At 47.1% G+C, this 26,418-nt stretch overlaps 1 protein-coding gene across 1 annotated transcript; it reads left to right on the forward strand.

Moving 5' to 3' along the window:
- Positions 1-11: 11 nt before the first annotated feature.
- Positions 12-26,418, forward strand: PPEF1 (protein phosphatase with EF-hand domain 1). Its single transcript, XM_026052214.1, has 17 exons — positions 12-63; positions 3,323-3,450; positions 4,252-4,303; positions 9,140-9,303; positions 11,029-11,143; positions 13,189-13,235; positions 15,949-16,115; positions 17,574-17,610; positions 18,077-18,226; positions 19,982-20,125; positions 20,222-20,281; positions 21,699-21,884; positions 22,468-22,610; positions 23,240-23,346; positions 24,090-24,253; positions 25,015-25,102; positions 25,575-26,418. Exons 1-17 carry the CDS (start codon positions 12-14, stop codon positions 25,760-25,762), a joined length of 1,992 nt encoding a protein of 663 aa, XP_025907999.1. The 3' UTR covers positions 25,763-26,418.

Here is a 26,418-nt window from a genome sequence, read left to right on the forward strand (position 1 = left end):
GCACCGGAGCCATGGGGTGTAAAACTTCYGTGCCCTGCAATGCGACGAAAAAGTCAGAGAGGTGTAAGTGCTGCCTTTGTCTTTACAGTCAGTGGTGGTTCTCTCTGTAAAACCAGAATGGGTAACATTTTACCTCCTGTGCAATTGTCAAGTACTTTTTCAGTTAAACTATTCTGTATGCCATCTTTAAATGCTTGCATAGCTTCTCGGGGCTTTCAGGAGGCCTGTGTACAGCAGCTGTAGTGTTGGATCACCCAGGAAAGGCTGAATTTCAGGTGCACGTGTGCTCTCTCTCTCTGTTACCAGTGAGGGGTACGGGGCAATGCATTGAGAGGGGCCCTCTGCGGCCTTTCAGAACATGGATTTCCTGAGCAAACTGCTCCAGTTTCCCTCCTGCTGGGTGACCCTGATTATGAAGCTGCTTTAATAAGGCAGAGCAGCTGCAGTGACCTACAGAGTCATTTTCCTGCCACACGCAGTAGTGGCCCTGAGACTCTCTGTGATGGTCACTGGAGCTGTCAGGTGCACATCTCTGCAGGGCCTGGATCACAGTTCAATTAAAATATCTGTGTGTCAGCCCCTTGCTTTTAAACACATTTCACTCCAGTATAGACACATCTTGGCTTTGCATAGGCACATGAAGACCAGAATTTGAACAAAGAAGTCTGTTTGGACCTTTCCAGGTCTTGTTTTATCACAATTCCTCACAGTCATCACAATTCACATATCTGTCAGAAGCCGTTACACAAGGCCCAGTGTGTTGTCTTAAGAGACTACAGTGAATAACCATGGAAAAATGGGTCCTGTTTCTGGCTACAGAGCAACCAGACCACAAGTGTCAGGAAACCAGTGGCTGTAAGAAGCTGGCAACTTAGTCATGACTATGGGGGATCCAAGTTAACTGGTTTACAGTTGGGCTCTTAGCTCTATCTACATCACTTGTCCCTGCATCATCCTTGATGCTATATAATGCATTCATGGCATGAATTTTAGAGGTGCTTGACCTTTCCCAACACTTCTAGGTGAGCACTTTAGTGCAGTGTGAAAATCATATTCTGTCTCATTTATTACTGAGAGTAACAGTGCTGTAGTAAGTATATAATTAAAAGCAAAATCTCAGGAATATTCTGTTGGAGTTGCAGCATTACCCCTCATTGCCGATAAACACGTCTGCCCCGTGTGATTTCTGTGGCGCTCTGCTGTGTTACGTGCCCAGGACCAGACCATTATACAACGCAGAGAGGTTGAAGCGATGTTTATTGGTGTTGTCCCAGGGAAGTTTGTGCTGGTGACACTGGAAATGTGTTTCTGGGTCCCACGCTGCTCTCCTAAGCAGGGAAGTTGATGCCATCCTTACTGTGGGCTGACGGGCTGCAAAGTGTGTGTCCATTCCAGAAAGGACAGAAAACAAGAGACGTCCCAGAGGCCTGTGGAGGGAGGGTGTTCTTGGTCCTATCAAGCTTAGGTTGCTGTCAGGCTGGAGGTTTCTTTTTCTAGGAGGCATGAGATATTTGCAGGATGGGAGCCCAAAGTGATAAGTGATCTTGGCCTAGTGTGCTGGAGACCATCACCACTTCAACTGTACTGCTGTGTTTTTAAGCAAAAAGTCAGCAGGCATATTGCTATTTCAATTCCAATAAATGTTTTCATTAAAATGATTACATAGTATTAAACATATATTAAACATATATTAATCACAGAATCAGTTTTCCACCTCATTTTAWTTTTTTTTAACCAGTTTGTCTGTCAGTTTAGGAAAAAAATACTCTTACTCATGAGACTCCATTTATCCAAGTCTTATAATACCTAGTATTTGTGATGAGCTAAAATAATTCATTGGTGTAATCTGTTGTCCCTGCAGTGCAGAGCTCTTCTGGGCTTGTTTCCCAAGGCAAAAAATCACTTGAAGCTCTCAGATGGATGTTTTGTTTTGTGTTATTTGRCTTTGATAATTGCTTTTTATTTCAGGAAATAGAACAGAGTGCAAACATATTAGTGTTAAGATGTTAGCGTTGTTGCTATTTCCCATTTTCTTCCTTGCTCATAAAGTTTTGCAGTGCTGCACAGTGGTTTTTTTTTTTTTTTTTTTTTTTGTAATTCTGGAGCACTTTTCAATTTTATTTCCTTTTTTTCTCCCAGTCATCTGTGTTCCTGGTCAAAGACAGGCCATGGGCCTTGGGAGCGCTGGGAGCCCAAGATCAATGGACCCCTTTGGTCCCGTGCCCTTGCCAGGGTGGTTGTGCAGCTGCTGGGCCTTGCTTCTCCAAGGTCAGGAGAAGCACGGAGACGTTTCCCTGTCACCACTGCTCACTGTACTCGCCCATTGAGGGCTGTGTCCCTTGGGAGATGGATTGACATGAGAYGTTGGCTGCAGACTCTGCCTTGGCATTTCTGGCCCTGTCTGCCCAGCTGAGAGTACGAGGGGGAAAAGTGTGCAGAAAAAGTGCCAGGAACCAGTCAAGAAAGCACAGAGCTGCCTTCAACTTCAAGCAAGTAAATGTGACTTGTCTTGAGAGCAGCTCCCCCTCACCTTGTTTTACTTGTGTTTCCAGGCAAGGGTAGGGCCCAGACTTTGYGCCTGCCTGCGGATGGCAGCGTGAGCCGGCAGCCCTGGCTTCACAGGCTCACAGAATGGTTGAGGTTGGAAGATGGAGATCTCTCTGGAGATCATCCAACCCAACCAACCCCCTGTTAAAGCAGGGACACCCAGAGCACGTGGCACAGGGTGGCATGCAGGTGGCTTTGGTTTCACCCTGGTTTCAGCCCCTGCTGCCGACTGGGTGCCAGGAATAGCAGGGGGTGTCTGTGGCGTGGTTGGGAGAGAGGGATGCCCATCAGCTCCAGCAGCTCCTGCCCTCGCTGCTCTCACTAGCTCCTCATGGCAGCCTGCAAAGGCGAGGGCTTTTTACTGCAGCTTGGCAAAGAGATACATTTCATTTGCAGCCCAAATTGGTCATCTTCCTTTCCTCACCTTCCTCAAACCCACATGCTGCTCATCAKCTACACCTGGCTGCCTTCTTAAATGGGTAATATCTTCTGCACCATCAAGTGGGAGAGGTTTGTTATGATATTAGCCTGAACAAGTCAGCTCATTTGGGACCTGCAGGCAGAAACAGTCGGCACATCATATATTCATCAGCAGGAAACATTTTTGCAGCCTCGCTTTGACGGAGCCCCATCTTAAAGCCGTGTGGGCACAGCGGGCTGGCTTTGTCACCTGCCTGCTGCTCTCTACAGGGGCAGGCGGCATTCCYGGGAGCAGGCGGCATTCCCGGGGCAGGCCGCGCGTGCCCACGTGTGCTCCCCCGCTCTGTTCCGGCAGTGTTGCGAGCCGCGCTCCTCATCCAGAGGTGGTACCGCGCGACCATGGCCCGGATAGAGATGAGGCGCCGCTACTGCCTGAACATCTTCCAGTCCATCGAGTACGCCGACGAGCAAGCCCAGCTGCAGGTCGGTACGGTCGGCGCCCCCACGTCGACATGCAGCTGTGGTGGGGCCAAAGCTGCATGTGCAAAACGTGTCGGGGGTTGCAGGGTTTCCTCGTGCAAAACTGGGAGCTTTCTGCACAGAGCTGTATAAAGCCACTTGCCTGCCTCGCAMGTGGACTGTGTAAGTGTGGTGAATCTGCACAGGCAGCAGGACATCGTTCTGCCTGTGCAGCCTCATCTGGGTCAGATGTTTCTGTTCTGCTAGCCACGGGCTGCAGGTCATTGCTCTATGGGTGATCTTAACTGTGCCAGTGAGGTTAGACGTGTGCAAGAGAGACGTCAATATCACAGCAAGTCATCCCAGGCCTCCTTCAGGGTCAGTTCAGGGTATTAGGGTCTTCTAGGGCATTGCATTCATCCWGTGTCAATGTCTTAACGTGAGTGAGGTGAATTATGGTGGTTTCTTTTTATTGGTTATAGAGAAAATCAAGGCAAGTAATTTGGATTGTAGGTAAAATGAATGACACCCAAAAATGTCAGTAGAATAGATAGAGGCTTGGGACTTTTCATATAGTGTCAACCTGCTAATTCACAATAAGAAAGAAAAGAATAAGCTGCAATTTTTGTAGGAGGACAGAGGCTGGGTCATAAATATAGATWGATGCTATAAGATGGGAAGATGGAAGTGGTATCTTCCATCTTGGGAAGATAGAGTGGTATCTTAGATCCCCCAAACAGGAAATTAGTAGTGACTGACTAAGAGAAGGGAATGGTAATGCCTGTTGGAACTCATCAATATGTGTTTGTTCTTTTCCTTAYGCAGTTATCCAACTTTTTTACATTCATGATGGATCAGTTTTCTCAACCTGATGCAGGTAAGGAAAAAAGTCAACGTAATAGGAGGATTCTGTTTGAAAGACTTASTGGGAGATAGTTAATTTTTCAAGTGTTAAATTTTAAAACTTGTTCTGGGTTTTGCTGCAGAAGATTTACTATCAACAGGAATTTGGCTACGCTCAATTGTTTTTAAACTATTCTTGTTTGCAAGTATAAAAATTAGTACTTGGAGATGTTACAGTATTCCACATAACATGTCATATAGCTGAATATTTTGGTCTAATTTAAAAAAATGAATTTAATTTTAATTATGTACTGATGTCACTTAAAAATTAAATGGTAAGTACTATTGACTTGACATGATTAACAGTTTCTTTGTTACTGCCTGCCTGGTGTTTCCCTCTGTGATCCCTCTGTGAATGAGAAAGTYCAAAGGTTAGGGAGCATTCAGACACAAAAGCTGGAAAAGCTGAAAGGCCAGAACAGAGCGTGTCAGGGGAAGCTCTACAACAGCAGTATATTGTATCTTTATCTCAATAACGTATGAATGGAGCAAACATAACATAGGAGTGCAAAACTCCTATGGATAACATAGGATAACCTATTCCTTAACATGGAATTCCTTAACATAGAATATATGGATGGTTAAAATGAATAATTTAAATTGATAGGGATAAGAGTTTAGTAGGCAGCTCAATTAAAGAAATGGAAGAATAACCTTTAATTTTTGAAGTATGAGGAGATGCTAAGATAAAACTCAAGTTCAACAGAAGGCCAGATTGAAATGACCTTTCTAATTCCAGGAAACAAACACCTATTTCCCTGAACAACTTGCAAATAGATCTGTTCCCTTATGAATTGAGAGGATGCTGCCTGCCTCTTACTGAATTATAAGAGGCTATCCTTTCTCTTCCATCTGGTCCAGGTGCATGTTACTCCAATTAAAATTTGCACAAGACACTGATAGGAGAGTGAAACCACAGTGAAACCCTAAGTGGTTCAGTGTTCTAATGACAACCATTATAAATTGCATTTTTTCTCCCTTAAATACTTTAGAGTGCTTAATGATCTTGGGTGCTCTGCAGAAAAGGAAATTAGATTTGCACCTTGCTCCAGAGCCAAGATGGATGATGCAGTAGTCCTTCACTTTGAAGTTATTTATTGCCCCTGCATTCTGCAAACAACCTGCTTCAATCATGGGACTTCCTGGGAAGGAAGTGACCCATTTTAAGAAAAGCAGGCTCTGCTCACATCGTTTATCTTTCCTATATACCTTAGCGTGCCTTGGTTCAGCTTGTCTTCTGAGTGGGAAGCAAAATATTAGTGCTAAGCCTGAGAATTGGGTAAAGCAACATTAATCTCCATTGTCATTAAAATATCAAAAGGGGATTTTACATGTGCCCCCCTGGAGATGTGATTTGTCCACCTTTACTAACTAAGTCTATTGACTTAAGGCCTTGAGTGGCAGAGGTGACACAGACTCTACCCTGGCAGAGCCCAGGAGTGGCCTGGCTGCGGACCCAGGCTCTTCCCATGTCGGGGCAGGCTGACCTCTTTCTTGGGACAAATATTAACCATGCAGACAYGGTTAATGCTAAACCATGTGAAAAAGTGTATGGTTTTTGGTAAAGCTCCCCTTTGTCTTCCTTACGCAAAACTTCCATCTGTTAGCACTGAAAATGGTAGGGCTTGAGACCTGCCCCAAAGACTTCATTTTTGTCTTGGTTTGTTTTTCCCTTTCTGATACCCTGTGTAACTTATATCTAAACCCCACTAAGAAATGGAAGGTTTCCAAAATGGAGAGGCAAACTACGGTCTTGTGTCCAAAGGGGCTGTCTTTGGTTTTTAGACTGAATATGTTGAGTGTAAAATTGAATTTGTGGTTAAGCTTGTCCAGCTGCTGCCTGCGTGCACACCTCATTTTAAGCTCTTGGTTGTCTSCCCTTCTTCGTGGCCTTGGCAGCACTTTGCTCTCCCTCATTTAAGCAAAATCGGTGCTGAATATAAAGTTTCTCCAGCAAGTGCTTCCAATTCTGCTGAGTCACAGTCCTAAGATGTGAGGCACTGTGAATGCAAAACATAGCAAGCAGAGAGGCTTCACCTTAGCTTTGCTATTCCCAAGTGCATTCTGAAACCTGCAAACTTTAGCTTTTTGTTTTTCATCTGTGTGTGCTCACTTAAATTACGGTGGTCAGATATGATTCAAAAGCCCTCTCTCTGAAGATGGTATCCGGTATTCTTACCAGAGCACAGCTTACCTGTCCTACTCGGTGCTGGATGATGAGGAAGMTACCTGCAGATTTTGCGACTGTTTTTCCTTCCATTATAACCCACTGAATCTCCCCTACTTAGCACATCACTTTCCTCTCTTTCATCTTCTCCTTCAARATATGTTTTATTGAAAGAGAAAGCAGTCCCTTTCTCATTAGCAAACTAGAGCTTTTCATAGGATTGTTTTTCTGCCATACCCCGTAGCTCTTTTCATCCTCTCATCCTGTTTGAGATGTCAGTGMAGGTTTAAATCCTTAGCCGGTGCATCTCCTGGGATAGCACATCGCTGTGTATCRGAGCCCAGGAATCCGAGGTGTTTATCCAAGCCAAGGAGCGAGCTGCTTTCCTGCYGGGAGTGGATCCTTGCAGCAGTGTCGGACTGGCCGGGAGCAGCCGCAAGGCGCCGGTGTTGGYGGGAGAGGTGGTTGCCCCACTGGTGATGCTGCCACGCGCGCTGGTGCAGCGCCGAGTGCGGCTGCTGCCCTGCCGGGGGGACACGCTCGGCTCCCAGCTTGGGCTGCCCCCCGTGCCAGAGGATGGAGCAGATCATCACCGGGGCTGTGCRTTTGCAGAAGGGTATCTCCTGCTTTAGGCTAGGGGCTAAGCCAGGCACTTCTAGAGTCATCATCCTTGTTTGTGCTTACGGACTAAAGAGCCTGGACAGAGGGACTAGAACCATGGCTTTTAGTTGACCGAAATGAGGGTGTCCTGCAGGATTCATCCCGCACAGGGCTGTGGCGAAGCTGGGGACTCCAGGCTCAGGGCACGCTGCTCTCCTGGCGGCTCCAGGGCATCTCTTCCTGGATGAGGGGCTGCCTGCTCCCAGGCAAGACGGGAAAGAGCCTTAACATCTAGCTGAGTGCCCAGGGAGGGTGTAGAAGAGCTTTCCAAGCCTAAAAACCACAGCTGGCTCTTCACTCCACATCCAGCAGCAGAAAATGGGGGTGCTTTTCATGCCCCCCTTCCCTGTCAGGGAAGGCGGTTCGGTTTCTTCGCCTGGGCAAGCACGAAAAGCAGAGAGAGACATCGAGGCCGGTGGGCCCCTGCGTGAGCCCTGGTGGGCAGGGGATGGCTTGGGTGGTGTGAGGGAGCGGCCCTGTTGGGGGCAGGGAGCCGCTTCCCGAGGGCAGGGATGCGGGAGCGGCCCTGTTGGGGGCAGGGAGCCGCTTCCTGAGGGCAGGGATGCGGGAGCGGCCCTGTTGGGGGCAGGGAGCCGCTTCCTGAGGGCAGGGATGCGGGAGCGGCCCTGTTGGGGGCAGGGAGCTGCTTCCCGAGGGCAGGCATGCGGGAGGCGCCTTCGCGTGGGTGCCCAGAGCCAGTGCCCCGGCGAGGCCCTGCTGGCTCTGCGGGTGGCCCGTGGCCGAAGGCTGCCRGTGGGGCTGCACAGGGGGCACCGCCAAGCCTGGCACCTTGCTCCTACCCGAGCGTGCTCCCAGCTCTCAGCAAGGAACCACTGGAAAGCAGAGCTTTTTATCCAGGACTGGTAAAAGGGGAGCTTTTGGCTGCTTGTTCCTTTAAAATGAATTTTCTGCTGTTACAAAACCATCCAGTCTTTGTGAATCTCCCGAGGCCACGCGCGGGTTTCAGCTGCCGTCGGCTTTCTGTCCCGGCCGTAGATTGCATCCAGCAATAAATAATACATCTGTTTCCAGTTGCATCTCATGAAGGTTCCGGAACATTTACCTGCAACCCAGCTAAAAGTGCTTTGGACCAGTCGCCTCACAAGAGCAGCCCTGTAAGAGCCACTGCTGTGAACACCGTCATTTAGCATTCTGGCTCCCTCTTTTGCCACGAGAGATGGTAAAGACAGTCTGCAAGAAGAAAGCACTTAATTCTGCTTTCACGCAGATGTAGATATCCCAAAATATTGGATGGAAGCAATTAGCCCTGTTCCCGCTTTCTCCGTGCTCCAGGAAAATCCGAAGAAGCTGTGCTCTACTTTTCCACCCATGCTTGTGTTTTCTGTGTTTCATCCAATGATTTTATGGCAGCCAGCCAGAAGCTGGCCTTGCCTGCGGCGCTTTGCACACCACTGGGAAGAAATCGCATTCTGTTGTTGGCCTTCTAAATCTTCAACTTCTGGTGTCCGGCTTGCAGGGAAAACGGGAGTGGATTTTTAGAACAGGTATTAGAAGTGTCGTATTGAGTTGTAACGGGGTGAAGGTCACTGAATGTTCAGCTGTGGCTCTTGAATCCCCTTGCTCCATAGGGGTCAGAGAAGCCGCTCTGTGACAGGTTGTGTTTCTCAGTGTCTGGGAGAGCAGATTGTTCCTGAATCTCCGTGCAAAATGTTTTACATCCTAACCACAGCTACTGGCTGCCAGGGGGATTGGTGTTTTTTGTTTCTTTGGGTTTTGTTTGTTTGTTTGTTTTTGTTTGTTTGGTCTTGTTTTTAGTATTATGATATAATTTGGGGAGATAAGGAGCTGTGTACAAGGTAGGAACAAACCATAAACCAAGAACTGTAACATTCCAGGGTATTAAGCATCAGTTACACTCATAGGTCTGGTCACACTGTTGTCATGCTCTGAGGGACCTGTGGGGGTTTCTACATTGTCACACTGTGGGGGCTTCTACGTTGTTTTTCTTCCTTCTTGTTCCAGATTCCAAGGGCCCTAGTGATTTAGAGATGACAGAGTCAAACTTCAGTTTAGCAGAATTTGAAAGAAGGATTGATGTCCCAGATTCCTATTACGGACCACGACTCAAATTCCCCCTCACTGTTGCAGATGCCAATGCTCTTCTTGATGCTTTCAAGAAAGAAGAGGTGGGTTGCAACAATTTTTATTCCTTTTTCCTCATTCTAACTGCCTGTCAAGCTCCACAATCACTTGCATCTGTACTTCTGCCAAGGTGGGTTTCTTGCTCATCGTCTTTTCCATGCCTAGTTATGCATTTCTGCTGCTCCTTGTCTGACGTGGTGCCTGGAGGTTACCCAACAAAAACCCACCCGGTCAATTCCCAGCTGGACTTAGTCCCAGGGTGGGCTCACTGCTTGGGCAGCACTGGGGAAATGGCAGGGCCTGCTGAGCATATCCTCTTCTGGCACTGAGATTGTGGTGGCCTTGAAATGGGAACCACCAGCAGCTGTTAGATGGGAAGCAGTGAGGATATAGGATGGGGAAATGTTCCCTAAGTCAGTCCAGAGACTGGTTATCTTCTTTTTTCACTTTGTTAAAAATGAAATTGAAATGCACCAGGCGTAGCCCAATGGACTCTTTTTAATTTCACCCTGTTTTTTCAGAGGAATTGAGGTACCAGAGTTGATCACCTTGTTCTGGTGTGTGAGATCTCCCCCGAAAGGGAGCGAGTGAATACAAACACTGCCAACGTAGCTGAGCAGGGTGGTACTACAGACCTCACGAGCTCTCTTTCTGCTGCCGCCAAGGCCCTGAAGAGGCTCCGTGCTGGTCCTCTGTGCTTGCTCTTTAGGAAGCCCCCTTGCCCCTAAGATGGGGGCAGGATGGGGAAGCATCACCTGGCCGTGCTTCGTTGGACCTCTTAAAGTTCGGCATTTAGGCTTAACAGGGTATTTACTAGAAGTAGAGGACAGCAATCTATCTTGGTACTTAATTTACTAAATAATGCTCTTTTTGGCCTCTAATTTTGTGTGGAGGCTGCTCGTACAAGTAGACAGATATAAAGCACGTGTTAAGTGAGAACACACAGCCTTCTCGGTCAGCTCTCTAATCTCTTTCTGTGGTCAGCACTTTTTTGAGGAAGTGATTATGTGTAATTGGCTTTTTTGTTTATTTTGAAAACATCCGTCTCACAAAGTCAATCTGTGGCCTAGCTGTCTCCTGTACCAAACTTCCTCAGAGATTGCTGTGTTTGAGTTAAAAGCCTTAAAAATCACTGCCTGACAAAATCACCATAGAAAACAACAGCAGAGCAGAAGCCCAGAAAAGCACTTAGAGGAGCAAGGACATAAATCTCTTCGGAATCTTTAAAGACTGAACGTTTCATTCTCACAATGTGTGAGCAGAAACAATGAGCAGAAAGATGAGTATTAATGAGGTAACACTCACTGGAGTTTCCTCCACTCATGTGTTTTTAATTTGCTAAAAAAATTTAAAAAATCATTTATGGCTTTTTTTTTCCCCCTCTTCTTCCTTTCTTAACTTGCAGCTAGAGGTAGTTGCTGCTGGTTTTAGTTTCTTTGAGCAGATGAATTTATGCAATGCTTCTAAGAAGTGTGGTACTACCTGCTTTCTTATCCTTTCTTTAGAAGGGGGGAGAGTAAAACAGCACAGTAGGAATAAGGGGAGGAAAATGAAAGCAAGTTCATTAAGGGCCTCCTATCTGTTCAGTGGTAAGGGAGAAYAAACCTGTGAACATTCCTAATTCCTGGCACTCCTGTTTTAAGGAGAGGTGTAGTGTAAATAATTTGATAGAGCTTCCTTGGCAATGACTGCATCTGGTATTAATGAAGCAGGCAGATTTCTTGCTGCTCCTAATGAGTCTCCCTGGTYTCACCACGTTTTTCCTCCAGCTGCTTCATGCCCGCTACGTCCTGCAGCTACTGCACGAAACCAGGAGGGTGCTCAAGGAGATGCCGAACATCACTTACCTTTCCACTTCCTACTCCAAGGAGATCACCGTCTGTGGTAAGGGCCACAGCAAAGGCCTGCTGCTGGCAGCAGGCTCATGCCCTGACAGCTGGGGGGTGGTATGGATGTTTCCAGCTGTAGCCATTGSAGGAACGTTCTTRATTTWTTTTTTTTTTGAAAAGTGCAAAATGGCAGAAACCAAGAAAAATAAGGTTACTGAGTCACTATAGCGTATTTTAAGAAAGTCCTTCACCTCCTTTTCCCTTTTCTCTTCTTGCTAAGTGTTTCTGAATGAGTCAGTATTAAATCAGCTAACACTGCAGCGTAGCCTGAATATTCCTGCACTTCCATCTCTGAGAAGGCACTGAGTGTTGTSATGACTGGCTGCCAGTCTCACCATTTTCTCCTCTTACTGAGAAAAAGACTTTGCCATCACAATTTACTCGGTAATGCTTTTAATGAGAGCTTAATAGGGGTGGCAAAAAAAAGACCTTGCAGTGACAGCATGACTGTCTGGAATAAATTGAAATATGTAATCGACTCATTTCTAAAGGGACTCATGGGGATGAATCAGTCTTTGTACAACAAACGGATTAGCCTCACAGAACAACGTGAGGTGTCCCAAGGTAAAGGCCTCGGAATTAAGAGCCCATTGCCCATCGTTTTATTATGCTCTTGTAAATTATGGATAAAGGGATGCTGCCTCATGCCTTGTCACAGGGGGTGATGGTGGCAAAACAGAGCAGCAAGGCTGACATTAACTCAGAGAGCTAACAGTGCCTGTGGTGTGTGCAGTAGGAAAGGGCACTACGACACACGCTGAACAGCTACTAACGTTTTTATAAGATGTGGTTGTGCAGCTCCTTTGATTGCCAGGCAGGGAGTTGTTTACATGAGATTTTGCATAAACAATAACTCATTAATCAAGGAGACAGACCCTCTGTCCAAGCCAAGGGAACATGGATTCATGTTTACTCGCTACAMAGCGAGCATACCTCCTCTTAGTTGCAATCACCAAGCAGCATCTAGAGGGTTCCCCTTCCTGCCCATCCATTTACAGCTTTKGTCATCAAAAAGATCTTCTGTGAAGGACAAAAGACCAGTTTTTTAAAGGTATCAGGTCCAAAAGGTTCATTTCCTTAAAACAAGGTGTCCCTCATACCTTTTTAATTTCAAAGAGTAGTGAGGATTAAACATGCATCTGAAATGTCTGCACCTCCCCTGTGATGTAAAAGCTAAAGGAGCCCTCAGAGTGACTTCACCTCTGGATGAATACCAAAAGTTGCACAGAAGCCGTATGGATGGGACAAAAAAAGGCCACATCATCTCTATCTCTCTCTCTCCCCCTCTCTCTCTCCCTTTTCTTTTACTCCAGTCAGCGGTGTTGAATCCGTACTGTCACAAGACAACTATCAGAGGTGTCCCATGGCCCTGTGGTGGTGAGGGCAGGTGGGAGAGGGCAGGTTCTGTGTGCCTGAGGTTTGCTGCCCTCCAGAGGGGAGCTGCCCTGCTGCCTGCTCCGGGCACAAGGATGAGGYCAGGATCAGGTCCGTCTGTCCTGCAGCCTCCGCCCCGGGCTGTGGGCAGGAGGGAAGTCCCGGACATCTCCACCAGATGCCAGCTGCTGTAATCAAGCCCTGGGTCAGCCCTGAGGATGCGCAGTGTGCAATGGACTGCTCTGTAAATTTGAAATCTTGTAGTAATTAGTGGTCTGTCATATTTCTAAAGTACTGATTCCTTTCTGTGACACACTGTGTTTCTCAGATGCATAATGTAGTAGTTCATCTTACTCACATTTCTCTGGACTGATTTTTGGGCTGTGTGACTGGTTTGATCTTCTGATTCAGTCAGGAAGTCAAAAAAAATGTAAGACATGTATAAACTCTATTAAGTATTTCATTGCCAGATTTCACTGAGCAACTTGAGTAGGTGTTTTAAAATGCTGTAGTTCTATTGCAAAGCAAATTATTAAGGGGAAACATGAGGGAAAAGTTAGCACTAACTCGTTTTTTTAATTCTAGTTTTCTCTCTTCCCTCTTTCATGTCAAAAAAAAAAAAAAAAAAAAAAACCAAAACCCAAAACTTGTTTTTGTTTCCTGTAGGAGATTTACATGGAAAACTGGATGATCTTTTGATGATTTTCTATAAGGTAAGTAGGTGTCCTGTGACATAGCATTTTGAATTCAAGGCTTGCTGTTAAGAACACTTACTTAATAGTTTTCAGCACTTTTCGAGTGGTTCATGTGGTGTGTGTGCATCACACACGTGTATGTGAAGAAGTACTAATTTGAATGGTCTGGGTCTGTCTAAATGACAATCTGGAGCGTGAACCCAAACTTAAGAAGGTTCCTTGCAATTTCTCTAAAGTCATGTTGCTGTTTTGTATTCTGTATTGGTTCAGGTTTTCTAAAATCAGGAGCTAACTTAGCTTCTTATGTGTCGGTACATCAGGGGCCATTTTGGCCCTCTGTAGTGAATGCAGAAGCTTTTTTGGGCCCATTTACACCTTCCATCAATACCTGCAAAATACTTATTTATTATTATTTGTTTACAGGAAGCAAAAAGGAGTAGCATCTGCTTAAAAGCCTTTTAATTCCTGAAAGTAGTCAGGTAACTTGCACAAAATGGATGTGCTTTGGACACCATTTACGAAGCTTTCAACAGCTGTCCACTTCTCATGTTAAACAAAGCAATTCGGTTTTATCGATGTCCAAAAAAGCTCCAGGCACTCTTTTCCACATAGAGTCTTGCAGGGTGCAAGATGCAGGAGTTTTCCTGTGTTTTGTTGCACGTTTCTCTCTAGCATGAAGACACCTCTCGTGTAGCAGATGTCCCCTCTGAATTTTCAGGGGCAGAGGGCTTGTGTCTGATGGTTGTGTGAAAGGAGGCTGTAATGAGTTAAGGCAGCTGCTTCATGGTGCAGTTCCCCGCTGCTTCCGGCTTCCATGCACTTCAGCCCCCGTTGGCTGAGTGGGAGGCTTGAGCCAAGCACACGCCTGAAGCTGCAGGGCTCAGCCTTCCGTATGGATCAGTAACTTCAGCTGATCCTTGGCTTGTTGTATTTAAGTTGTTACTTTGACTTGATGATTTTCCTATTTGAAACTGGGTATTAGAACAGAATAGGAGTATSATTCAGATTGGTTTTATGCACCTCACCTGGGGTGGAACAGAAGAGCGATTTTGAAGATAAATGCTCAGGGGTAGCTATATTTATGTGAGGAATTGACCTCATAGTCTTTCAGAGCTGGCAGAAGATGATTCCCTTCTCCTCCTCTAAGGAGATAATCCRAAAGAAAAATTCTCTTAGAGCAAACATGAAAACCCAGCACTAGTAAATTCAGATAAAAAGCAGCCACAGATTTCATGGGCTCTGCACAGAGCAACCAGCTGGCAGCCTGTGGGTTATCAGTGGGTTATCAGACCTATACACACACAGTTGTGTCTATAGGTCTTAAAACCGTTTTGCGTGGTCCTAAGATAAGACCTTTTCCTCAGTAATCTGCAAAATTCATCCAGTCTCTGCCGGACTGCAGCATTTCCTAAAGTTCGGTGAGACCCCTGAATTTTAAGTTCTGGATTGCTCACCGAGCTTGCTGAATGGGTGCTATGGATAGAAAGGCCCTGAAGCCAGAGAAAAGGCAAACGACAAAGGGAAGTTCATTCATCACTAGCCCAGAGGATGCAGTAGTGATGCCTAGCAGCAAGTGACCCTGCAGCACTTTCCTCCCAATCATCAGAGGGCCTCATGCACCTCTTTGGTGTGTCAGAGGCTGCCACGCTCGTTGATTTAGCGTTGCTCTTACTGCTGGTCGGAGCTGCAGGAAGGGAAGTGAGAGCTTTGCATGAGTGAGGAACAGAAGTGTCGCATCGGAGGGGAGACTTCAAAACAAACCCGCGTTTGAAACTAAGAGTTGTGGCTAAGCTTTTCCAGGAGAAGAATGGTAGGGAAGATCCATATCCCCGTGAGCACTGCAGCTGCATGTGCTGACAGTCTCCTGGTAATTCAGACACCTCTTAGCTGTGAGGCAAAGTTTTGATTAGTGCATCTTTCCATGAGCTGCTGCCTCGTCTGTTCCAGAAAAAGGTGATTCCAGAGATCAGGACGACTCCTGATCTTTTTGGCCTTCCTAATAACAGCACAGGSTTCCAATTGGGACAAAAGAAGAATGGGTTCCAGTGAAGAGCATAGTTGGGCCMCTGGCCAAATGGCACATCCCACAGCAAGCCCGTTGTGGCAGTGCAGTGCTGGCCACGCTGGCAGGAGTAGCGTTTAGCAGGTGTGATGTTTTGTGAAGCTGCCAAAGCTCACAAGCCTGACTTCAGCAATTGTCATATGACTTAGGTATTTCTTTTTCTTTTTTTTTTGAGGAATGTCCTCTAGACTCCAGTTTTTCTTAGGAACTTTAGCAGCGTGGACTGCAAACAATATAAGGGTAGGAAATCTGATTTCTCATTGTGTAAGGGAACACAAGGACCTTCAGAATTTGTGCCATAGGAGAATTTTTCCTGAACTTGTTGTCTCCCATAGAAAATGAATGATTCTTTTCTATTTGTAAGTGTGTAGCTTCCTGCCAGCAGTTCCTTTAATTTAATAAAATTAATGTAACAAAGAAAAGGGCCAGAGACAGCATCATCAGAACAGTCAGGGAGGTCTTCCCTCCTYTGATGGCTCATACAGGGTGTCTGGTATGGGGACATCTGCCCCAAGCACTGGGAATGCAGAAATACTCCATTTTAAACCTCTATATTAGGCAGACTCTTGYAGATTTCCTCACACTCTGATCTCATTTGGAGTGCTGTTTCTTTCATTACAGTGGCACAGCAGGGTCTCCAAATTTCCTTATTTCYGTTTCCTTCTGCAGAATGGTCTGCCTTCAGAAAAAAACCCTTATGTCTTTAATGGCGATTTTGTTGATAGAGGGGACAATTCTATGGAAATACTTATAATCCTGTTTGCATTTCTTCTCATCTACCCCAACGATTTACACTTGAACAGAGGAAACCATGAAGACTACATCATGAACGTGAGGTAGATTTTACTGGTCGGGGATGGGGGGGGATTTGTTTTTTCATTGGAAATGTTGGAGTCTTTGATTACAGCTTTAACCACTGTGCCACAGGTTTGATCCCTACAACAGAAGGGGTTTCCTGTGAATTCTGGTGTATTTCAGCATTTTTAATGGGGCAGGGCGGGAAGAACATTCTCCTGACACACAAGCCCTTCAATTCAACTCATTTCTTGTCTCTCACCTGCTCAAAGAGAAACCCCAAATAATAACCTTGGGGAAAGGAGGCTTTGGCTTGTTCCACAGCATAGCAAGAGCCGTAAGAGTACAATAAAATGGAGCTAGGAAACCATGAGTTAACATTTCATTTTCCCTTCTTCACTGCTTTTCCTAGGTGTCTCTCTGTCCTCACTTTTGACCAGGATCTCATTTCCCAGAGGCAAGGCGCTCCGTTTCGGAGCAGCCCCGTCCCCACACCCGTGCCCGGCTGTGCAGCCCTGCCAAAGGGAGGTCACAGCCGGCGTCTCTGGCTAACGACAGGGCAACTCCTGGGCAAAATCATCTTCCCAACGTGAGAAGAACCCAGGAATATTGGTCCCTGCAATTCTAAACTCCTACAGTAAACTAAACTAAACCAAGTGGCTCGCAGGGCACTCCTTGCTCTCACTTGGTGCATGTACACACAATGTATTACTGCTTTAGCACAGACATGCACCTGGGTTAGCAGCCCAAGTTCAAATCCTGTTGATGAACCATGTAAGAGAGACGTTTTTTACATGCTGCTTACTTTTTCCTGGCACTGCTTCAGAAAAAAAAAATAAAACAATGGAGTTACTTTGACTACAAGGGAGTCAAATACCCGCTAAAAGCAGTGGAGAACATTATCTAAGACTGTGATGGTAGATGGCAAAGAACATGGACATTACAGGCTGCAGCTTTTTGTTGCACGTTTTAGTTGGCAGTGTTGCACACGAGTGGATTGGAAGGCTGAAGTYGGGCCTTGTGAACATCCCTCACGGGAGGACTGTACTGGTGTTAAAAGAACAAGGAAGCAAAATCCTGGTTCCTTTGGGGGGAAACAGGCATTATATTGGCTAATAAACACAAGTGATTTAAAATGGAAGCCCTAGGGAATTGGGATATTTTGTGGGAAAAAAGTCCCAGTGCCCATGTCCATGAAATTCCCTTGAAAATTCTCACTGGTATCTAGAAGGTAAACTCTTTCATTTAGATGAGAATTAGACCACTGTTACAAATTCCTGTCTGGATTCTGTTCCTGATCCCTTGTATGTGCAAGAAATGAGTCTTAAGTCAATTCTTAATTCTTAAGCCAGGGCAGAAGAAAGCAGATTTAAACTGAGGTGAGACCGAAATGGAAGGACAAAAGAAAGGATAGAAAATTTGGGGCAATCACTGTAGTGCAGAAAGASATGCAGATGGGGTATAATGGCAACCAGCTCATGATGCTTTCCTGTTTTCAGATACGGCTTCACAAGAGAAGTTTTGAGGAAGTATAGGGTAAGATTCCTCCTCTGTCCTCTTTCTTTTCCTCTCAGCATTGCACTTGTGAAAGTGAAACCTATCTAAGCAAGGGAGATTCCCACCAGTCTATATAGGTGCAGTGCAGGGTTATTTTAGGAAGGTAGTTAAAAGTATCTTGGATTTTCAGTGGAATAACTGTCAACACAGTTACAAAGTTAGCCTTTTATGCTCAGAAATCTATGCTGTAATATAAAAAACATGCATAGGGCCACTTAGGCACRAAGAGAAAATAAAAAAAAAGAAATGAAATGAAATGCTCTAGGTACAACCAAGCAGTTCTTAAAGGAAATTTCAGATCATGTTTGTCGATGTTGCAGTTCTGGGTGTTTCACAGATGAGTGGAACTGTTCAGACAGCTGCAAGCACATTGAAAAAACCTTGAACTTAGAAGCAACAGGACCTGCCAAAAATAGGATCTGACTTTAAAAAGTTTATTTTACAGGTCCAYGGGAAAGTAATCCTGTATCTTTTGGAAGATGTCTTTAGCTGGCTTCCCCTCGCCACTGTAGTTGATAGCAAAGTTCTCATCCTACACGGAGGCATTTCGGACACCACCGATTTGGATTTCCTGAATTTGTTTGAGAGAAGCAAGGTAAGAGAGCACGTTCATGTGGGGTTACTTCTGTCTTCTTTAAAGAATTTAGCAGCATAATGCGAAGGTGTTTGCATTAGGAAAGGAAATGGATCCAAGGTAGAACACGCAGGGAAARAAGTCTTCTTCTTCAGTCTGTAGAAAGCAAGGATTCAGAGCTGTTGCRAGGCAAATCTTTGGCTACTGACAAAAAACATGGGTCTCTTGACTTCAAAGTAGTTATAAAACTCTTCAGACGCCTCCTTCCCCCAGTGATGACACATTAATGAGGGAGTATGAAAACTCCTGCGCGCTCAGGCATTCCTGGGCTCCAGCCTCGCCAGCTGCTGAGCTCTGCCACGTGCCTGCGGCTCCGCTCCTGCTGCCCGCTCCGCGTGGGAGCGCTCCCGCTGGGCGGGCCCTCYGCCGCGCGCAGGAGCCTTCCCAGCAGGATCGGCACGTGCAGCGCGGCCTCGGGAAAGCAGAGGCCACTGCTCGTCAGCACGTGGGGAGATCAGTGCAGGCTCTCTCAAGTGGTGAACAGGGAGAGTTCTTTCAGACCAGTGGGAAATGGTGGATGATTCGGTCCTGAAGAGCTGGACGACTAAACTGACCTGTCTGCGTGTGAGCGGGGCACTTAGGCTCCTCATAAACAGTGGASACCAGAAAATCCACTGGCAATCCAGGGCTTATCGTTGCCCAAACAGCTGGGCGATGGCCAGTGTTTTTGATGGAGGCACTTGGTGGCCTTGGGATGTCCTGGTCTGGTCTTGCTCAGAGGTCTTTGCCAGAGGTTTCCTGCAGGTCCAGCTCCTATCTGCCCACCTCATGCTAATGTCTCAGGTATAATAGAGCAGCTCAAATTGCACACACACACACACACACACAAAAAAAAAGAGGTATTGTTAGAAAATATCAAGAGGGAAAAAAAGATACTTCTGGAGTCTGTGTTAATGGGTATTCACAGAGCCATAGTGCCCAGCTCCAGGAGAGTAAATGTCCATATGTACTGAAGGTGGTGGTTGGGTTTATTTAACAATAAAGGGCCTGAGGCAAAACTTGATGAAATTCACTGTTATCCTGCTCATAATCCATTAATTTCAGCTGAACAAACCTAGCAGATTACTCCTGGATAAAAGCCCTGACTGTCCTTTGACTGTCAGTGTGACATACAGGGATATTTTGAGTTTCCAGTGAAGCTGGGCACTAACCCATCTGCTTGTGTTTGTGGCTTGTGATGATGCCTGTATCTTACTAAGAGCATGAGAGTAGTTCTGGAGAGGCTGATTGCTCAYATCACGTATTTATATTTGTAAGGCAAAATTGCTCCAAGGGCTAAACACCAGCAAGTCCCAACAAACCTGTGAGATCAGGGCATTACAGGAGTTAAATACTGAGTAGAATTACATCCTGAGTGCAAGCAAGGGCAGCATGATGTGCTTTTCACCTGCCTTCTCTGCATCACTAGGAATAGGACTAGAGGAAATGGCCACAAGCTGAGGCACCAAAAGTTCCACAGGAACTTAAGAAAACACTTCTTGACAGTGAGGGTGCCAGAGCCCTGGCACAGGCTGCCCAGAGAGGTTGTGGAGTCTCCTTCTCTGGAGATCTTCCCAATCCGCTTGGATGCAGCCCTGTGCCACATGCTCTGGGTGACCCTGTGTGAGCAGGGGGGTTGGACTAGATGACCTCTGAGGTCCCTTCCAACCTTAAGCATTCTGTGATTCTMTGATCACCTTTATGCTCTGATTCACATTCAATATTTTGTTTTTCAAGGTGAAGTCTTTGATGCGGCCACCCAGGTCCGTTCTAGACATGAGGCTTCAAGTGAAGGAGAAAGGCCCCAGCAGCAGCACGCCCAGTAAGCACAGAGCCCATCAGGGCGCTTCAGAGAGGAGGAGAGACCAGTCATCGTCCGGGGCCAGCCCGAGGAGGGACGTCTCCCCCTCCGGCGCGGCCGCCCGAGAGCCCCAGAGGCCGGTGCGGGCCGGCGCGAGCCCCGGCCTCCCCTCTGAGGCTGTGGGGCCTCACGAAGAAGACTCCTCTCGAGATCCCACCCAGAAGGAATGGCAACAGGTATGGGACACGGGCCTGGTCACGGCGGGTGCCGTACCAGGCACTCTCATAGAGAGTGGCACAGGTGACACACAGGTGTGTGGCACAGGTGGCACACACGAAATGGGAGCTGCCCCGTGCAGAGGGTGTGGGCCAGAGCCAGCCTCTGTCCCTCTGGACAAGAAACCCGTCATAAACCCATCATTCTCAGCAGGATGCTACTCAGCCATTAAGTATTTGCATATTTTTTTGTAGACCTAATGCTAGRAAGGGCATAATAAGGGCATGTGATTTTTAATGCCTTCCAAGTACACACAGTTTAAAGTATGTTTTTCTTAGCTAATAGGATAGGAGGAAGAAACTGCTCAGCATGAGATGTGGTGGCATGCCCTCGTGTCGTTGCACATCTTGGAACATAGGTGGCTGTCAGTTGAAATAGGCCAGACTTTGCTGTTTTATTTTATTTTATTTTATTTTATTTTATTTTATTTTATTTTATTTTATTTTATTTTATTTTATTTTATTTTATTTTATTTTATTTTATTTTATTTTATTTTATTTTATTTTATTTTAYTGTGGTTTTAGCAACTGAATGCTGCTGATATCCTACAAAATTGAGCTCCTGAGACATATAGACTGATTGTTGAGAGAGGGAAGTTTTTGTCCTTCTGTGCAAATTTGAGTTTCTCTCCCGACAGCTGCTTTAAGAGGTAGTCGTCRTGTTTTGCTTCTTGAGAAGCCAGCCTCTCTCTGAAAATGCAATTTCCCAAGATAGGCATCTGACCTAGAAACGAATGTCATGGACACGAGCAGACTCCCAAATCTGGCACTCCCCCAGGTAGCCAAGTTTCCACAGAGCCCGGCCTGCAAATGGGAAGCAGAACAGGTCACCTTAAACCTTTTCCAGTGATGTTTAAACAAAGCGCCTCTGGCCTCGGCTTTGCTGCTGAGATGAAAYCCTGCCTGATGCCTGAATCCTGCTGGTGGCAAAAGCTGGTTTTGAAACATGAGCTCCCCAAAGACAGGAAAATCAAAGACAAATACTGTCATGTTTAGAGCAGCCATTCCCATAGCTATGGGGGAAACCCACATAGTTATCACACGCTAGGAAATAGGAAATGGCTTTTGCACCAACAAGCACCATCAGCTTTCAAAGTAGCTTTCCTGTGTATCTTTCCTGCTGCAGAAATCTTGGCTATAAAAGGAGGTGTATTTCTGATAATAGTTTGTGTGAAGAAGTTATTGCAAAATTTAGATAGTGTTTCTTAAAAGTGTAAAAGTAAAGCAAAAGTTTCAGGCTAAAACAATGTCCTGCTGAGGAAGCGGGTGCTGGAGCGATAAACCAGAGCTACTTGTCAGCCACGTTTCTCCCTGCCCTTTGGGACGGTGACTGTGGGCAGTGTTTTACTGTGTGTCCTCACGTGCTGCTCTCCCACAGACCCTTGATATCCTCTGGAGCGACCCGAGGAACCAGAGGGGCTGCATCCCAAACAAGCTGCGCGGAGGGGGCTGCTACTTCGGCCCCGACATCACCGCCAAGTTGTTTGAGAGGTACAACCTGAAGATGCTGATCAGGTCTCACGAGTGTAAGCAGGACGGCTACGAGATCGGTCACGGCGGCAAGGTGAGGTGCTGGGGYGCTGCTCCAAGGGAACTGGGGAAAATGAGGAGCAACCTCCTTAAAACGGGTTTGGGGGAACTGTGCCCTGTGGGCGTAGCGGARTGAACCGTGGTGTTTTGGAAGCAAATGGCTTCAGGACCGCAGGGAGCAGGGACGCACTTCTTACTCGGCTGAAAACAGGTAAACCTGAAATCCCCAAGGACAGCGTGTGTAAATGCAGTCCCATGGACCTGTGGCTCTGGAAGCCTCCACTGCACTGAGCTGCATCTCCTCTGGGTTTTTCTTCTGCCAAGGTGCAGCAGGAGGCCACCACAGAGCCTGACAACCAGGCCTGTCTTAGAGAGGTTTCCCTTGAACAGCGAGTTCTCCTCTGCTGTCTGCAGCGCTTCCTTCCTGGGAGAGTCCAGAGAGGCCTCAGCTCTGATAACCCCAACCCTGCCTTTCWTACCCATTTTGCATATGCATTTTGTAACCTGCACATTCTTCTAAGATCAATTTTAGAAACCCGCCCCTCAAAGAGTTGTTTTAGCCCATCCAGTTTTGGTTTTTTTTCTCTCTTTTTTTTTTTTTTCTCCCCTATAATCAGGTTATCACTATTTTTTCTGCCTCTAACTATTACGAAGATGGGAGCAACCGAGGAGCATACATCAAACTGAATCCTGATCTGATTCCTCGGTTTATACAGTATCAAGTCAGCAGGAACACCTGCAGGCAGAATCTGCAGGAGAGGTGAGGATGCACCCTGTGCGTGCTGTACATCCTGCCCTTGCTGCCCATACTGTCCCTGCAGGTGCACTGAAGGAGTATGTATGCAGCATGCAAGAGTACTTGCCACAAACATAGAGCTTAATTACACTTGAATAGGCACCTATTTTTCTTTTTTACAATGTAACACAGAAGATCAAATGAGTTCTGAGAGCGCTGACTGGTCTCCTGGGAAATTCCCCGAGGCAGTTTAAAGGGATAAGCTGCTACAGCCACCGATTGTTGGGGGCTCTTAAGGTGCCTGTTTCGGTCTGTCAGGTCTGCTTTAAGGCTGCAGCATTAATCTGGAGCAATCCTGTTATGAAGTGAGTCCAAAAAGTTTAGCATTACAGCTTTGCCATGACTGGCACTCTGCTCAGATTTACTAAAGCAAAGCAGCTTAGAATTACCTGCATAAACTTGATTATCTCATAAATCCAGATTATTCTTCTAGGGGTTGGCTTTGTGGGTTTTTTTTTACCTCCCCCAGTGTCATCTTTTCAGGTGATTCTGGAGAGAGGGCTGTTAAAGGATAGCAGAAGGTGATAATGAAAGAAGAAAAAGCAGGAGGCCTGAAATCCTTTAGCATTCCACTCTGCACATTCTCCTCCTAGGATAAACACGGTGGAAGGGGCTGCCTTAAAGGCCTTACGGGAGAAGATCTACGCCAACAAGACTGAGCTCATGGAGGCTTTTATGAGCAAAGATCTCACTGGCGCAGGTAATTCCCGCTCTGCCCAGCGCCAGGCTGGAGGCGGCCGGGCCTCGCTGGCCGCCGTCGCCCCGTCCACACGGCAGGGTAGAGATGTGAGGGGGCAAATAAAGCAGCTTTGTGCTGGCTGCTGGGCAGCGAAGTTGGACAGGCCAATCCGGTTCCGAAGGCTYGGGCTGCCGCCTTCGTGTGGAGCCCCTTCAGTCGGGGGGGAGCTGGGGGCTCCGGTGAAGGGACGTGGCCCCTTCTGAGTTGTTGGCTGTGGCTCGTGCTCACCCAGCAGCTGAGGAGAATCCAGTGATAAATGAAGGTAGGAGGAGCAAAGTGTTGATGACTTCCAGCATAAATACAACCTTTCCTCATGATGGCATCTCCCCTGACAGGGCTGTCACTCGTGCCCCTAAAATGGGCACTCAGTAAGATACTTTTTTTCATTTGGCAGCTAGGCAACGCTCACCATGTTTTTGTCTTGCTGGATTTTCAGCCCAGCCTGTCTCTGTAGCTGCAGCACACTGCACATCTGCAATATTCATTATGGACAGCATTTGTTTTCTCACAATATATTAAAGCAGGTGGGGATGTAGTTGTAGAACCACAAAATTGTTGGAAGGGACCTCTGGAGAGCAGCTGGTCCAACCCCACYGCTCACTGTTTATGTTTTGCAACTGTTCTGAAACCAGCTGGAGAAAGGCTGGTAAGGGAGGGGTCTGTGTCACCCACTCCGTGTAACCACGATCGGCCCCTCCTGGCAGGCAAACTCTCCGTCAGCGACTGGGCCGAGGCCATGGAGTCCGTCCTGCAGCTGGAGCTGCCCTGGCGGACGCTGCGCGCCCAGCTGGCGCGGCTCAGCGCGGACGGGCGCATCGAGTACACCTCCTGCTTCTATGACCTGGAGATAGAGAAGCCTGTGGAGGAGGTAAGGAGGAAAATACCCAAAACACGCCCGTGAGAATCTCRGAGGAAGAGCAGCTGGGGCCGCTTGAAGGCACCGGACAGGGTGGTTGGATTAGCTCGACACCTCCATGTGAACTGGTTGCCTGGCTTCCTTCTCGAGGCAGCGGGGAGGTGGGCACAGCCCCTGCTAAGGCAGAYGCTCAGGACAGGCTGGATGATTCACGTGCTAGTTTTGCTTCTTTCAGTTGCCTCTACAGGGAGCTCAGGAGAKGCAGCCTCCTTCCCAGAGCTCTCAGCCCTCCCTCTTCTGAGAGGAGCTTTTCAAAAGCGTTCAGAGCTATGTCAGGCACCTGTACAAGAGCCACATTTGGAGATGGGCTATTACACGTTTGATGGTAACAAGAGATCTCTTCTACAGAGCCCACTTTTAGCAGAGCAAGTACTCGGAGGGTTGTGTTTAGCTGCCTCTGACCTTCCAAAGCCCAGCAGGACTGGAGCACATAGGGATGGGGAAGCTTTCTGCAAGTGGAGGACATGCAACCCTGGGCCTTTCAACAACTCATCCCAGCAGCTGGGAGGTGCAGAGGGCTCCCTGCACCCACCAYGGCAGCACGGTGAGGGAGGCAGGTTGCAGCCAGTTACTTGTTGAGGGCAAGGCACGAAATACCATTCCTGGGAACACAAGYGTTTTCCTAAGGTTTCACAGCTCCAGCTTTGAGGGGGAGGGAGATACTGTGGTTGCTCAGCCCAAGGTCTGAGTGGGTTTCTGTATGATTTCAACAGCAGGTTCAGCCATCGTTGGTGGAAACACTGTGCAAATACAGAAAGGATCTGGAGATGATCTTTAACTTCATTGATAAGGATCAGTCAGGTAGGTCCAGCTTCCTTTGTAGTAGCAACTCGTGGAGAATGACACTAGTTATCATCAGTGCCCACTGTGTTTCCTCCCCAAGGCTTCTAGATAWAGAGAAATGAGAGATGATGTAATTTTTCTAGCTTAGTGAAGACTAAGCACTGAAACTGCACCTGTGTAAGGGGCAGTGCTCAGAACCCACCTCAAGGCAAAAAGTTTCCACATAACCTGTCTGCAAGGCTGCCTCCCTTCCTCTCGCACTTGAGCTACTGGCTGCTGCCTTAATTCTGAAGGGGAAAGCACCTTGAAGTACTTCAAGCACCGCCTGAAGTAAAAAACAATGTCCTCAGCCATGGAGTGGCAAAACCTGTTCAAAGGCCTGAGGGGTGGGTAGCATCCTCGCCCTGTGGGRACGTGCATGCAGGTAGGCAGGAATGGGAGCAAGCGCTGGAGAAAGCCGCCTGTCCCCTCCTGTGTCCCCCCCCTCCAGGGCTGATTTCCCTTGAGGAATTCCACCACACCTGGAGGCTCTTCTGTGCTCACATGGGCGTCGAAACGGACGACGAAGCCATCATCAAGCTGGCCAACACCATAGACTACAACAAGGACGGCTACATCGACTTCAGTGAATTTTTAGGGGCCTTCCACGTGGTTCATAGACTAGACAAAGGCAAGTGAATGACGGGGCAGAACATCTTGTGAGTTCCTGCTGGAGGCTCTGCTTGCCTCTCACACRAGGCACGGGGCACTTGGGAAGCCCCTTTCCAGACTGGCAAACGACGACTGGGCTGCTTGATGGGGTAAGATTGATAAATACATGGGCTGGAACCAACAAAAGCATCGTGCTCACTGTGTAAGCCTTTATTTAGTCCCTTCTGTGTGACACACACCTGCTCRTAATGCCACAGAGGAGATGAGAACCAGCATTACTAACAGTGTTACAGCATCCCTGCCACAGCTGCATGTTACCCTTTATCCTCACYCTGTGACCTGCCTGGGAACAGTGCTGGACCTTAGCGTGAGAGAAACCCTGGTATGTTTTCCTTAGAAATCATGGAGGAAGTGTCCTGGTTACCACAAGGACCGTGCCAGCCAGACTAATAATATGGGATTCTAACAAAGCTTAAGCAGCCTTCTGTGGACTAACCAATCTAGGAGGGGAAAGACAGGGAAAAAAGAAACAGCTAGTTAAAACATATAGTTCTGCATTTAACCTTTCTCTTTGCATGATGCAGTGACACTGAGCAGCCCAGGCCACTACCCCTCCTCTCTGAAGTTTACAGACACAAATCTAAAGGTTACTCTCTTAAAAGTGTTTACACGTGGTAACAGGA

This window comes from Nothoprocta perdicaria, unplaced genomic scaffold (genome assembly GCF_003342845.1).
Source record: "Nothoprocta perdicaria isolate Ctin4 unplaced genomic scaffold, notPer1 scaffold_112, whole genome shotgun sequence".
NCBI classification, from domain to species: domain Eukaryota; kingdom Metazoa; phylum Chordata; class Aves; order Tinamiformes; family Tinamidae; genus Nothoprocta; species Nothoprocta perdicaria.